This window comes from Thamnophis sirtalis, unplaced genomic scaffold (genome assembly GCF_051295495.1).
Source record: "Thamnophis sirtalis isolate CommonGarterSnake01/CBP01778 unplaced genomic scaffold, rThaSir2_p1.2 scaffold_3, whole genome shotgun sequence".
Taxonomy (NCBI): Eukaryota; Metazoa; Chordata; class Lepidosauria; order Squamata; family Natricidae; genus Thamnophis; species Thamnophis sirtalis.
Window position 1 is genome coordinate 20,454,565 of NW_028261383.1, and position 15,387 is coordinate 20,469,951.

Consider the following 15,387-nt stretch of genomic DNA (forward strand, 5'->3'; position numbering starts at 1 on the left):
GTTTTTTCTGCAGTTCTAATTTTCCTCTGAAGTCTGTGTCTGTCTTGTTGGGTTGCAGAACCAGTGACACAACTGGTTTTAAACTAAATAATACTTTCTGTCTTATTGATTATCTCTAGTCACCGTCTCACCCAGTATATCTGAATTCAGTTATTTTCATCACCTGTATTGATATGGCTTCTCCCATTCGTGAATATTTCAATGGCAAGCAAGAGTGAATCTTCTTGGAAAGCTTTTTCCACACTCCATTCATTCATAGGGTTTTTTTCCCTTGTATGGATCACTTCATGGGACGCAAGATGATAATTATTCCTAAAGCCCTTTCTACACTCCAAACATTGATAGGGCTTCTCTCCTGTGCGGATCATCTTGTGGGAATTAAGATGACTGCCACGAGTAAAAGTCCTTCCACACTCCATGCATTGATATGGCTTCTCTCCTGTGTAGATCCGCTTGTGGGAATTAAGATCAGTGCTACAATTAAAGGCCTTTCCACACGCCATGCATTTATAAGGCTTCTCTCCTGTGTGGATCCTCTTGTGGTAATTAAGATGACTGCCACGAGTAAAAGTCCTTCCACACTCCATGCATTGATATGGTTTCTCTCCTGTGTGGATCCGCTTGTGGGAATTAAGATCAGTACTACAATTAAAGGCCTTTCCACATTCCATGCATTTATAAGGCTTCTCCTCTGTGTGGATCCTCTTGTGGGAATTAAGGTGACTGTTACTAGTAAAAGTCTTTCCACACTCCATGTATTAATATAGCTTTTCTGCTATATGGATCACGTTGTGGGAATTAAGACTAGTGCTACAATTAAAAGCCTTCCCATACTCCATGTACTTATAAGGTCTTTCTCCTGTGTGATTCCTTTGATGGATTGTAAGAGAGTCATAACAACAGAGTCTTTCCATATTCCACACAGGTATATTGTTCCTCTTCTGAATGTGTCTCTTTAAAGGAAATGAGATGCTTGGATTTATTAAAGCTCTTTTCACAATCCATACATTTATATGGTATTTCTCCCTTATCAATGATTGTATGGCTAAGGAGATGATTGACCAAAGGAAAGCTTTTTTTAATTTCACTTTGAGATCGCTTTTTTATCAATCTTTGTTTGCATCTGATCTGCAAAATTCCTGTTTTTCTCTTTTGGATGAACCGGTTGACATTGTTCCTTACAATTCTTATTCACTTGCTCATTATAGCCTTGAAAGAGAAAAATGTAAGATGTACCCCGAACTCTCCACCCCCACCCCCACCCCGCTTTCCGCCACTTGGAACTTGACGAAGCTTTGCATGCCCCAGGCTCCCCTCCAGCGTCAGAGGAAAGAGTCCCACTCACTCCGAGTCACGCCTGCATCTCCACCCGTGAGAGAATTCCTTCCAGCTTCTCGGCCTCTTGGCTAAGCCGAAAGTTCACAGCGAAGGGAAGAAGAATCGGACGCCGCAGAAAAAGCAGACACGATCCCAGCCTTTCCCGGGAAGTTTTGAGTTCCCGAAAGAGCCAGGCGCATGCTCAGTTCGCTCTTAAAGGGGGCTGCCCATCCCTTCCAAGCGCTGACGAGAAAGACCCCTGGTGGACTCTGTGTGCTATGCGAGGGGATCCTGCAAAGGCGCAGATCAGAGCAGGTTTCACGGGGGCCAAGGATGATGGGCCTGGGAGTGAAAGGAAAGCGTCTCTCTAAAAGACTAGCCTTTTCATTTATCCAGTTTTAGAACTTCCTCTTTTTAATGTCTGGGAACTATGTGTGATTTGTGGACATTGAGGAAATCTTTGTTAAAGCTCATTTTCCTCAATTTCCTGAGAAATTGGCAAAATCCCTAGTTGACGCACCTCAAGAGATCTCCCCCTCCCACCTCCTCCTCCTGTGCTCAAGATGATTCAGGCAAGCTATGCGTGGGAAACCCTCCCTCTTCCCTCATGCTCACAATTCTGGGAGCTGAAACTCAAGACACTTTAATTTTTCACTGTCTGCTCACTTGGGGTGACCAGCCTTCCTTGACTGGTGGCTTGAAATCAGCCTCCCCTCATTCATTCCCTCACCAATGAAATAGAAGTGTAGGAAGTTATCACCCAGCCCTCTCCCAGAAAAATGAAATATCCTAGGAAATATTGAAAGGGCAGAATATTTCTCTGGATGTGAAAAGAAACATGTTTTAAAAGACAGAATAGCTGCCTGCAGCTTCCTGACCATCCCCCTTTGTCAATGAGCCATTAAAGCCTGAGCTAGTCCATTTTACATAATAAAGACTTCTCCACTGCAGCCCCAGGGGGATGGGAGTAAAGGCATGATAATATTGGCCTTTTACCCAACTGACCACATGGCATCTGAGAACTCAACCAAACCTGGATTCAAAATGCAGCCTAGAGAGTTGCCCCTGCATGGCCCCATGGGAGTCTGACAACCAATCAGAATACAAGATCAAGATCAAAGGCCAGAGAGGGCATAAAACCAGATACTCAGCTTCTCTTCCTCCCTTGCTTTCCCTTCCCTTCTCTTCTCCACCAACATTGAAGCATGTGATCACCTTTTCTGTTCAGGACTCAAGCCATGTGGTCCTGTCCTCCATTAAAACCATCTTTCCAAGCAGCCTCCATGTCTCCAGTGTCTTTTTCCCCACTTGGAGTCGAACCCAGAAGGACATTTCTTCCAACAGAAGAGAATGGGATTCCTACTTGTCATAGTGATGCAGCCTTTTCCTGCCTTTTCTTTGAGCAAGGAATGGCTCCAATTCCGAGGATGAGCCTTTGTTTTGAACCTTTGGCATGTGAGGCAAATGTGATAACCACTACACCATAGAAACGACAGCAGAGGTGTTTTCAGCAGGTTCTGACCAGTTCTGGAGAACTGGTAACAGAAACCAGTAAATACCACCTCTGACTGGCCCCGCCCCCCCATCTATTCTCTGCCTCCAGTCCCAGCTGATCAGGAAGAAATGGGGATTTTGCAGTAAACTTCCCTTGGCACGCTCACCAAGCCACGCCCACAGAATCGGTAGTAAAAAAAAATTGAATCCCACCACTGAACAACAGGTATGGGCATCTGTCAATCTGCATGGCCTTATTGCTTGCCAGCTGTCTCGGTCTGGCGATTACATCACAACAGTTAATTAGATCTTATTCCTCATGTTTTGTTTCCTTCCGGAGCTGAGAAGATAGAGTGAAGGATGGAAGAGCCCAACTTCACTTACTCACAGAGTTTTGATTCTTTCTGGCTTTTGAGAAATTTTCTTTGACTTAAATGTCCCCACTGCAACATTTGGGGTGAGGGGAAAACAGTGTACTGGGTAACCCAGTAAGATTGAACTCTGCTAGGATATATACAGTAAATAAGCTAAAATAGTGGCCACCAACTGTGGAATGGGGCCAACCGGAGATATCACAAAGGAGAGTTGGATAAGCAAGATAGCCCAGAACAGGATCAATCAATGGTGTTTTCCTTTGAAAAAATCACATCCTCATATCTCTGCATCCTTCCGAAAAGCTGAACAATTGGGAAGGTGCTGGGTTCAGAGGGTTGGGTTGGCCATCTTTCAAAGTGTTGCTTCTAAGGCATGGGTGTCAAACTCAAGGCCCACAGGTCGGATCCATCCTGCATGATGTTTAGATTGGGCCCACGGGGCCAGTCTGGGAATAGCAAAGGATCAGCCTGCAGTGAGACTGCTAGCAAAAATGGGGTGCGGGTGGTGTGCAAAGCCCTCCCCCATCAACCGCCTATGACCTCTGGAGTCCTCCGGGAGGCCTTCCAGGCCCAAGACTAGACCTCCGGAGTGGTCCAGGAGCATGCCTACCCAGCTGGTCATTAGGGCAGAGAACCGGTGTTTAAATTATTTGAATCCCACCATTGGTCCCAGGTTTATGATGCCCCTATATCACTGGCATGGCTGTTGAGACTCACCCTCAAGCTAAAAAATATTTATGTCCAAGATTTATTTTCACATGTAATAGTGGGAGAGCGGAACACCCTGGGTCTTCTGACTAGTGTATCTTACTGCTGTCTAGCCAGCCCCAGCTATGGATGTTCAAGCTGATAAGAGCTTACAGCGAAGCCTGTGTTGGCTCTCTGTGACGCAAGGCACGTCTGGCTGTTAACCAGAAGGATGATGGTGTGAGCTCAGCCAGGGATGGCCTGCTTGATGATTCCAAGATAAAAGGCGTGGGATACATCGAGCTCTTCTTCTGAGGGCTCTGATTTTTGTCAGTGCTTTTTCTAACTAAATATTGGGTTACTTTCAGCATGAGCTTTCCTTTTCAGAATGCAAAGAGGATGAAGACACCCAATCAATTTAGGGTGGTGTCCCTTTCAGACAAGGTTAAGGCAACTCATAGGAACTTGTGCTGGGAGCTCTCCAAGGTCCTGAAACAGCCACCCTTTCCCCCAAACCAGCTATTCCTTGCTTTCCTCATGGGATAGTAATACGAATACGAACAGGAATAGTTGGAAGGGATTTTGCAAGTCTTCTAGTACAATCCCATACTCTAGCAGAAGGCCATATACCATTTCAGACAAATGGCTGTCCAATGTCTTCTTTAAAACGTCCAGTGTTCGAGAATTCACAACTTCTGGAGGCAAGTGATTAAAACTTTTGTGATCTTTTGACAAACAAAATCAATGGGGAAGCCAGATTCATTGAACAACCGTCTTGCTAATTGAACAACTGCAGTGATTCGCTGAACACCTGCGGCAAGAAAAGTTGTAAAATGGACAAAATTCACTTAACCACTTCCTCATCTAGCACGGGAAACTTTGTGCCCAATTCTGGTTGTAAGTAGAGGACTACATGTATTCATTCTCTTTTTTCTGATCCCTACAAAAAGAGGGGGACGACCACAGAAGGCAGACAGGAAGTTGGTCTTGCTGGGAAGGTCACTGACATAGGAGAAGGGACAGAGAAAGTTCTTCTGGCTGAAACAAAGGGTCACATGTTAAGTCGTGTGTGTTTGGGACTCGTCCTTTTAAGTATTCATAGCATCTCCTGGAACCAATTAAGGGACCACGGCTGTCTGTTGTGGTATCTGAAAGGCCCTCCAAAAAGAAACAGGAATCATCTGCAACATATAGTGTAAGGACTGCAACAACCACTATGTAGGACAAACAGGCAGAATTCACAGCAAATTAATAAAAGGGGTTTTTGCTGGGAAAAGGAGCTCTTGGGAAGCCTCGGTCACAATAGGTGCCCCTTCCTCAGTGAGACGGTCAAGTTGTGAAACTGATGGCCTGCCCATTATGCTCTGGTTGCTTACCTTATCCCAATAGAGATCACAGAATGGATCATGGAAAAAGATCTTACACAGTTCACTGGCTACAAAGGAACTTGCCTCTTTGTAGGTAAGAGGACAAGAGCTGCATAGATGGCTACAACATTCCAGCCCTTTCATCTCTTCAACAGATGGGCTATTCCAGCATCGACCTGTGGTCGGGGAAGCAAGGCGGCCAGGGGCAGCTCCGTGCCTGCCTCGCACATATGGCAAGAGAGCTGCAGCCCCCTGCCAGGATCTGAAGAGCATCGGGCTCAGCATAGATGTAAGCCCAGCGTCTTCAGCACCAAATAGGCATGCAGGCTGGCGCTCAGCAGTCCAAAGTTGGCGGTGGACAGTTTAGGCAGCATGGTTCCTCCAGCTGCAGCTCATGAAAGGGCCCTGGCAGCCTGGTGGTTTTTGATCTGGGACGATTCAACCCAGCCAGGCAGGAGCACTGTTGCTAGGATGGTGAAGACAACAGCAGCAGCAAGACCTGAGCTCCAGGCCCAGTGGAGCACAAACCATGGTCGCCATCTGCTCCAGAGCCACGAGGTGAGCTGCAGGAGGGGTCCACAGTTGTGAGGTACCCCGGTGCTGTGGCAGGGTTGGGGCTGTAAAAGAGTGCGCTTGAAATACCTCCAGGCGCTGAGAGACAGAACAAGAGGCAGCTTCCAGGCCTCTCTGGCTCAGCCAATCTGCAGGCTGCGATTAAGGGGCCAAGCCTCTATGAGGTGACTGGGGAAGGGAAGGGCTGCCTCGTGTGCTGGCCGTGCCCACCTCCTTCACTAGGGCTTATTTTTGGGGTAGGGGTTATATTAGGCCTATTCCCCAAAAAATCAGTCTAGGTTTATTTTTGGGGTAGGTCGTATTTTCAGGGTGGCTCTGTTTTAGGACCCGTACTCTTCAACATTTTCATCAATGATTTGGATGAGGGAATAAATGGGGAACTCGTCAAATTTGCAGATGACACCAAGCTGGCAGGAATAGCCAACACTCCAGAAGATAGGCTTAAGACACAGAGAGATCTTGACAAACTTGAACATTGGGCACTATCTAATAAAATGAAATTCAATGGTGAAAAGAGTAAGGTTCTACATTTAGGCAACAAAAACAAAATGCATAGGAACAGTGTAGGTGGTACCTTGCTCAATAGTAGTAACTGTGAAAGGGATCTTGGAGTCCTAGTGGACTCCTAGTGGCCAAAGATTCTTAAAGGGACCGCTGCAGCCCTGACACAACCATTTAAATATGAGCCAGCAGCTGCCAAAAAAGCCAACACAGTTCTGGACTGCATAAACAGAGGGATAGAATCAAGATCACGTGAAGTGTTAATACCACTTTATAATGCCTTGGTAAGGCCACACTTGGAATACTGCATTCAGGTTTGGTCGCCGTGATGTAAAAAATATGTGGAGACTCTAGAAAGAGTGCAGAGAAGAGCAACAAAGATGACTAGGGGACTGGAGACTAAAACATATGAAAAACGGTTGCAGGAACTGGGTATGTCTAATTTAATACAAAGAAGGACTAGGGGAGACATGATAGCAGTGTTCCAATCTCTCAGGGATTGCCACAAAAAAGAGGAAGTCAAACTATTTTCCAAGGCACCTGAGGGTAGAACAAGAAGCAATAGGTGGAAACTAATCAAGGAGAGAAGCAACTTAGAACTGAGGAGAAATTTCCTGACAGTTAGAACAATTAATCAGTGGAACAGCTTGCCTCCAGAAGTTGTGAATGCCCCAACACTGGAAGTCTTTAAGAAGATGTTGGATAGCTATTTGTCTGAAATGATATAGGGTTTCCTGCCTAGGCAGGGGGTTGGACTAGAAGACCTCCAAGGTCCCTTCCAACTCTGCTATTGTATTGATACCATCAACAAAGAACTTGAATGAAAGTGTCCTTTAATAACCAGTATCTTCCAGATTAAACAGTGCCGTCTATCTTCTTAGAGACAGTTTATATCGATGAAGGAAGCCATCTAGCCAACGATTGGAAGCTTTGAATTCTTCTGGGGGTATTCCTAACTGTGCTGTCATTGCAAGGGCAAATGCTTGAATATCAGCCCTGCGTATAACTAAACCCTGTGCTCTCCTGTTAGCAATCCATTCACAGATGATGTCTTCCAGCTCAGGGAAGAATGGTTGCCGACCTGATCCACATTTGCGCTTCTTAGCATTTCCCTCGTCTGCCTGTTGACTGAGGTTCTCGTACTCTGCTCGCCATTTTCGGACCATTCGGAGATCCAACTTCTTCTCCTTGCAGAAAACCGTAAGATTCTTGCCTCGAGAGTCCTCCACGATTCCTTTCTTGAACTCGATGGAATAGCTCTTCCTTTTCGCACTCATCTTGCCTAGGGCTAAAAATATTATTCCATTTAAATCTACTATTAAATCAGGGGTGTCAAACTCTATTTCACTGAGGGCCGCGTCAGCATTGTGGTTACCCTGGAGAGGGGGCAGGTGGGTGTGGCCAGCTTGAAGTCATTTGTGTTCCGGTCGTGTGCAGAAGAGCTAGGGGACAGGGTTGGACTGAGGGAGAAGCCCATAAGGTCGGGGAGTTGCAGCCACTTGAAGCCTGCCTTCACTTGCAGGCGGCGGCACCAGGTGGAGGCAGAGGCACAGAGGTGAGGCATGTGATGTGGCCCGCCGAACATGCTGCGGGGCTACTTGCCCCATTGTGGCTGTGGGTAAGCAGGCTGATGGAGGAATGGAGTGGGCGGGTTGGCCACAGCACATCCAGTGGGCCAGATTGCGTGCCTCCTCCCCGCACTACTGGCTCCGTCTGCTGGTTGGAGGGCCAGCCCGGCAGGCGCAGTGGTTGGACTTACTTGCACATGGGTTGAGCATCCCCAGAGTGCACTGGCCAATGGGGAGGCAGGCTGCACCCAGACACCCCAGTCCCCCCCTGTGCTTGCCACATCCTGTGTGCACAAGGAATGCCCCAGGGGGCTTGGCCGTGGACAGTGGGGACCAGTCCCTCACCATCTCTGGAAAAGCCCCATGGGCCACACATGGAACCATCACAGGCCAGTTAATGTGCCTCCCACACCATGCCTCTGCCTGCTGCTTTGAGAGCCGAGCTGGCGGTTACAGCGTTACCCCACAATGTGGCAGCCAAGGGATAAGTGGGCTGAAGCTGCTGCCAGACATCATTGCCCCCCCCCCCTCCAGCACTCCTTTGTGCATCTCAGGGGCATCCAGCCGGGTTGGCAGTGATCAGTGCCTTCCTATCTCCGGGGTGGCTCCACTTAACAGAATTGGGCCCATCGCGGGCCAGTTTTGGCCTGCAAGCCTTGTGTTTGACATGTTTGGTCTGGGTGATGATCTTACCTAGGGCTTCTTTTTGGACCAGTCTCTCTCAGCCCAGCCCATATCACAGGGTTTTATTGTAGGGAAAATAGAAAGAGTAATATCCCTTTTAGGGTCTTTGGCCTGCCATACTCTCTCTGATTTCATTATGCTGTTTCATTAGTGTAATAGTTGGGAGGGGGAATAGAAAGGAGTAGAATTGTGGAATGTGTTGTTGTCATTCTTTTCTAGAAGCCCAAGATCATCTTTTGTCTCCACACCTCTGCATCTGACCGGAACCAGCTGGGTGGGGATGCCAGTGTGGAAGAAGAAGATTGGACCATATGATGGATTTGTGGGTGTGGGGATAAGATTATGAACTTTCAGCTGGGTGGGAATCCTAGGTAACTTCCAGAATTGGGATTCTACAGATGAGCCAAGATGTCTGACTTATTAAATTGGAACTTTCAGGATCGTTTTGCCTTGGACTCTGATTTAATTTTGCATGATACTTGGAACGCTGACAGGAGTATTTGATATGTGTGCTGCTTTGTGTTATTTACAAAAAATAATGAAGGCAGATTATAAATAAAAAGTAATATAATATCTAAGCCCCCTCCCCATGTCTTCTCTATGATAGGGATTCTTACCTAGAAAAGCAAAATTCCTGGAAGTCTCTAGCATGACTTCACCATACAGTGCTTTTTGATCAGCATCCAGTTGAGACCACTCCTCCTCAGAGAAATACACGGCCACTTCCTCAAAGGTCAAAAAATCCTGAACAAGGAGGTAAGTTTTCCTATTAACAGACAATTCCAGAAATAATTTGGCAGTTTTCTTTCCCCAATTCAAAGAGAGAGATCCAGTGAACAAAATGGGCAACTTCTGCAGAATTTAAAATGAGATCTCCCAGTTTCTGGCTGACGGCACAACTGAAACATATTTGATCAAGTTAGAAAGATTTGGAATGTGAAGCTAACTAAAATAGTTTTCTTGGTCAATTAATAGCTGTGTCTTAAACCTACTACTTATCAATGACTCCAATTCTTTGTAGGGCGGGGAGAAGGACAAATAGGAAACCCATCTGATATCTTTGCCAATGGATTAGTTTATTCACTGAGGGGCCAACCCTTACCCACACTCCACACCTTCATGTAAATGTTGGAGAGCTTGTAAGGGTATCTGAGAATGACCCTGGGGGAGCAAAAAAAGATCTGATACAACATCTGGTCAACTGAATCTGAGCCTGAAGCAGGAGGGTGAAGAAAGTTCACCAGAAGGAACAGATAGCTTAATTTCAGTGTGAATTTGCAATGACCTGCTCTAAAATTTGCCCTGCATAGAAACATCAATATTATACATTAAACTACAGAACAAAATGAAACCCATTCAAGTTTCATACCCCTTTCCACTATTTCTTCTCCTACCTGTGGTAGAGTTTCAGCCATTCTTTCAACTCCAACACAAAAAGTTGATTCTAAAAACATTGACGACAGCTTTCTATTATCTGTGAGACAAAAAAAAAATGGTAAAAGCAGATTATTATCAAGAAACAGCCAAAAACAGATTCCACTCAAGACAAGCAAAAAAATTGGCAGGACGTCCAACCCTCACATTCCATGGAAAGAGCCTCTGTTACCTGGCATCACACCTTGACTTTGATCTTTCTGAAGGCTCTCCCATAACTGCAGGTCTTGAGAGGGTTTGAATGAATCTTCCCTCTCTTCGGGATACTCAGTCACAGCTTCTAAAGACTTCTAGAAATGATGTGGCACGATAAAGGAGGGAAGAGTAGAGAGATGGAAATGAATTATCATATTGCACTCTCAATCCAGCAGACCCCAATGTCCATCACTGAATTTGGAGAGTGAGAATAGAGGTCTTAGGAGTTCATAATCCCAGGAAATTCTACCAGAGAGACATTGACAAATTCAATTAGAATTGCCACAATTACATTCTCAGACCTGCAATTCTCCTTGCATCTTCTCAGACTCCTGGGTTAGCAAGAAGCCTTCGGCCAGGGCTATTGCCTGGGAACTGATCCAGAAGCACCAGCTCCACCATCTGAGCCTTGGTGTGCCTTTCTGGCTGCAGCTATTGATGGCAAAAGCGGTGAAGCTGATTGCAAACATCTTGGGGACTCTTCCCCTCCTGGAACTGCACTTTGCTGAAGTCACAGCATTGGACCTCTGAACTGCTGGCTGCTTCTTCTTGGCTGTTCTGCCAAGGACTTACCCTATTCTTCCCACAGCTCCAAGGCTGAGCAGCTGGACGGCCTTCTCCAACTCCTCCATCTGTTGGGCTTTGTCCCTCCATCTTCTCTCTGGTCTCTAATCCAGCACCAAAATGGACTCCTGCATCTCCCCAGGTCTGACTAAACACAAGAGATTTGGCTAAGTTTCCTAAGGCCATTCAACCCACTTCTCTCAAGAGATACTTGGCCTGACTAGGTGGCTCAGTGGCTAAGACTCTGAGCTTGTCGATCACAAATGTCGGCAATTCGGGGGGTCGAATCCCTAGTACAGCCTTCCTTCAATTGGACTAGATGACCTCCAAAGGTCCTGTTGGAAGAAATGTCCTTCTGGGTTCGGCTCCAAGTGGGGAAAAAGACACTGGAGACATGGAGGCTGTTTGGAAAGATGGTCTTAATGGTGGACAGGACCACACGGCTTGAGTCCTGAACAGAAAAGGTGATCACATGTTTCAATATTGGTGGAGAAGAGAAGGGAAGGGCGGAAGAGAAGCTGAGTCCCTGGTTTTATGCCCCCTCTGGCCTTTGATCTTGAGCTTGTATTCTGATTGGTTGTCAGACTCCCATGGGGCCATGCAGGGGCAACTCTCTAGGCTGCAGTTTTGAATCCAGGTTTGGTTGAGTTCTCAGATGCCATGTGGTCAATTGGGTAAAGGGCCAATATTATCATGCCTTAATCCCATCACTCTGGAGCTGAAGAGGAAAACTCTTTATTATGTAAAGTGGACTAGCTCAGGCTTTAATGGCTCATTGACAAAGGGGGATGGGCAGGAAGCTGCAGGCAGCTATTCTGTCTTTTAAAACATGTTTCTTTCTTTTCACATCCAGAGAAATGTTCTGCCTTTTCAATATTTCCTAGGATATTTCATTTTTCTGGGAGAGGGCTGGCTTTCTACAGTCCCTTCCAACTCTGTTACTGTTTACTTCGGAACCAGGAAAGATTTCCATCTTAAAGATTCGAAATGGAAAACAGTGTTCAAACAAACTTCCTTAAACCAACAAACAAAAATCAATAAACTAAGAAATTCTTATGAACCCGCCAATGTCTGCGAAAGCAGGGATATCTTAATAGATAACATATGTTTGGGGAAAGTTTGGTAGTATTCTTCTGGCTCAACTTCTATCAAGGAATCAAAACATTTAAAATATGTTTTAGGTTTCTATTTCCTAACTATATCAAATCATTTCTACTGCTGCCTAGAAAGAACTACCCTTTGTGCAATCCAAATTATAAAGGTCTCCAGTTACAAAAAGTTCACGTCAGAGTCTATCTAAACCGATTTAATAACGAGATCAAACAGGATTTAAATTTCTAGTAAAACAAAAAACAAAACACGAGGCAACACAACCCCATGAACCAACTGCCCCAAACTCCTGGATGAAATCCAGAAGCCAGAATTAACAAGCCACCAGCCAATGCACTGCCATTTTTGCAACAGGTTCCTTATTTACCAGCCGGCAGAGCCACCAAAGAGATAGTGGGGAAAGGCGGGAAAAGAGGAAACCCAGTTCAAGTCCTTGCACGCCTTACACCCGGACTTCCAGCTTTGCATGCAATGCCAGCCGGAGGGATTCCGATCGCTCACTTCTCTCGCCTAGGAAAGAGAAGGCGAGGGAAACCCCTTCTGAAAACGGGACCAAGAAATTTGCAAGAAACGGTCCAGGAGTCAAGGCTGATTTGGAAGCACAACTCTCTGTTTTGCAAAGCCGACCTCTCCCTCTTCCTCCCTGCAGAGGTTTTCCCGTGGAAACGGAGAGCAAACGGCTCTCTCCTTTCTGGCAATCCTCGTTTCTCCCAATGCGGCGGGTCCTTAGCTTTGCTTCCCGCCCTACCTGGCTCGTGCATGCAAAGGGACCGACCGCCGCAAAACCTGGGAGCCCGGGCTCCCCTCTTCTCACAACACCGAACCTGATGAACTTTTCCTTCTCTCCATGCACGCTTCCACCGCCAAAGAAAAGCCCGCCACTCGTTGAACTCTGAGTCAGGTGTGCATCTCTGCATCCACTAAAGGTTTCCCTGCAGCCTCTGCAAAACCTCAGCCTAAGGCTCACATCGAGGGGAAGCAGAGTAGGATGCGGTATGGAAAGGGTTAATGCCCTCCCCGTCTTTTGCCCCGGGCAGCACGTGTCTCCCTCCAGCTGTGAGAAAGAGCGCATGCTCAGTCCCCTCTGTCATTGGAAGGTGGGGGGCTGGTCGGTTTTTCCAAGGGCTGCTGGCGTGGATCTTGCGAGCAATCCTGAGCAAACGGGGGGGGGGGGGGGAGATATATCCTGTTGCATGGGAGCCTGGGATAATGGGCATTGGATTAGAAGGAAAGATTCTAAGATTGCCTATCTAGAGAAGAAGTGGCATCTCCAGCAGGCATCAGTTTGTAGATATTCCTCTTTTTAATGCCTAAAAAAGACTACTTAGGATGTTTGAGAAAATTTTTGTGGAGGCTCAAAAGTCGCTTTCCTCAAGAGCAGCTTCTCAGAAGAGTCTGTGGAAATTTGAAGAGGCTTCAAAAACGAGTCAAAATCCTGTCAAATCTTCTCTTTGAAACGCAACTTGTGCCTTGTGCTTGTTGCCAGACTCAGCCCTGAAGTGATGGGACATATGGGGGGAATGGCAGAAATGCAGGGGGGAAATGGACAGGTTGGGGAAATTAAGGTTTGCATTTATTTTCCTTTAATGACTTCTTTTATTACAGCTGCCTTTGTCAAATCCATACCTCTGGGCAGCTAAGGAAGGTTGGAAACACCAAAACGTGACTGGCAATAATAAAAATAATCCAGAGGAAATGATCCTGATGGAAAGGAGACATCAAAAGGAAACAAGTTCCAAAATAGAGGGAAAGCTCAAACCTGCGGGCCTTTTTAGATATTTTACCTCAAAAGAAGGCACCAATGATGGAGAAATGAACAGTGGGAGAGCGAAGTGCCACATGTGACTGGAGAAAAAAAATAGAATTATGCCATAAAGGCAAATACTGAAAAGTAAATACAAAGCTCATACCATGAAGAAGAAAAAGACAAAATAGTTTTATTTAGGTGCTGAGGAGGAAAAATGCTGCAGGAAATATGAGTTTTATGAGCTGAAGACCTTTGGCATTGATGAAAGAAATGTCTTTCTGGGTTCGGCTCCAAGTGGGGAAAAACACACTGGAGACACGGAGGCTGCTTGGAAAGATGGTTTATTGGTGGACAGGACCACATGGCTTCCATGTCACGCCGCATTGAGGCAGTAATTGCCGCAAAAGGGGCCCAAACCAAGTACTGAGTACATATGCATGCTTATACTTTTCAGAGGTCCGATATTGTTCTATGTGCAATCCTTGTTTTATCGATTGCATGTAATCTAATTTTCTGAGATGGTGGATTTGGGGTTTTCATGAGCTGTACGCCATAATCATCACAATTATGACAAATCACAGCTTTAACTATTTTTCTTTGCATGTAATTAGCCTTATCTCATATATTAGTTTCACCTTTCAAGTTGCATTACTGAAATAAATGAACTTTTGCATGATATTATATTTTTTCGAGTTTTACCTATATATTTATATATGGTGAGTATTCAGGGACACAAAGACACATTCAAAAACACATTCATTCATAATCACGGTTTCACAGTAGACACAAGTGTGAGTGCAGGCATTTTATTTTTATGGTCACGATATTGTACCAGTTTTGTGGATTGCAGCACGTGCCAATGAGGCAGATGTCTCCCACCTACAGTATCTGGCCTTTCTCCTTTGTGATTCTTTTGATGGACTATAAGGGAGTTCTAATAACAGAAGGACTTTACATACTCCATGCATTGATACGGCTTCCCTTGTGTGCATCCTTTAATGGACTTAAAAATTAAGTGACTGTTAGTACTACCATGTTTCCCCGAAAATAAGCCCAGGTCTTATATTAGTTTTTGCTCCAAAAGACGCATTAGAGCTTATTTTCAGGTGATGTCTTATTTTTTTCACGTACAATAGACATGCTAAACACAAGGCCCGCAGGCCAGTTGGGCCCATATCTGGCCCGCACAGCTGCCCTGGATGGTGAGGGACTGGCCTCGGCCAAGCTTGGCCCATGCCGTGGGCCCTCCATGCTCAGCCCCCGTTGTCCAGCCTTGCCCTCCAGCTCCACTGCACATGCGGAACAAGACTCCGGCCCACTGCCCCATCTGTGACGTGCGATTTCTCCGTGGGTCGCCCATGAGGCCAATGATGAAGGAAGACTCGGACACAGGTCTTCTCTCGGGATGAGACGACCCGGAACAGAGTCCGGAGGCCTCTTATTGAGCATACACAAGGAAAGGGTGGAGTTACAAGATCTATGTGGACCAATCATGGTTGTACAAGTCTATGGTATATGGTAACTCATTTACTTCCATGTAGACCTCTGAACCTAGAGAATGCCCATAATCAGCAAATAAATCTTTTACTAGCATGCAAACTTTTGACCCCTACTTAATACTACAGAGTCAGCATGCAAACTTTTGACCCCTACTTAGTTCTGAGAGTTAACAGGTTGTGACCTCTGGTCTTATGGTAAATGATTACTGCTGTTGTATACGTGTTCCAGCATAGCTATGCATGCCTACACTTATGTTACAACAGTGACGGCCC

The 15,387-nt window shown here is 45.9% G+C and overlaps 2 protein-coding genes across 2 annotated transcripts in view; both read right to left on the bottom strand.

Annotated features, from left to right (window-relative positions):
• The window catches only part of LOC148047432 (uncharacterized), a 52,166-nt gene that overhangs the window by 8,595 nt on the left and 28,184 nt on the right, over positions 1 to 15,387 (bottom strand). The window contains exon 9 of the mRNA XM_087711394.1: positions 262 to 723. Within this exon, the coding sequence (XP_087567520.1) occupies positions 262 to 723 (462 nt within the window). The remainder of the gene's footprint in view (positions 1 to 261; positions 724 to 15,387) is intronic.
• Positions 7,130 to 12,777, bottom strand: LOC148047434 (uncharacterized). Its single transcript, XM_087711568.1, has 6 exons — positions 12,693 to 12,777; positions 10,768 to 10,906; positions 10,172 to 10,289; positions 9,960 to 10,039; positions 9,183 to 9,309; positions 7,130 to 7,601 (listed from the first exon to the last, which is right to left on the bottom strand). The coding sequence occupies exons 2-6, from the start codon at positions 10,846 to 10,848 to the stop codon at positions 7,183 to 7,185; spliced, it is 825 nt and encodes a 274-aa protein (XP_087567694.1). The 5' UTR covers positions 10,849 to 10,906; positions 12,693 to 12,777; the 3' UTR covers positions 7,130 to 7,182.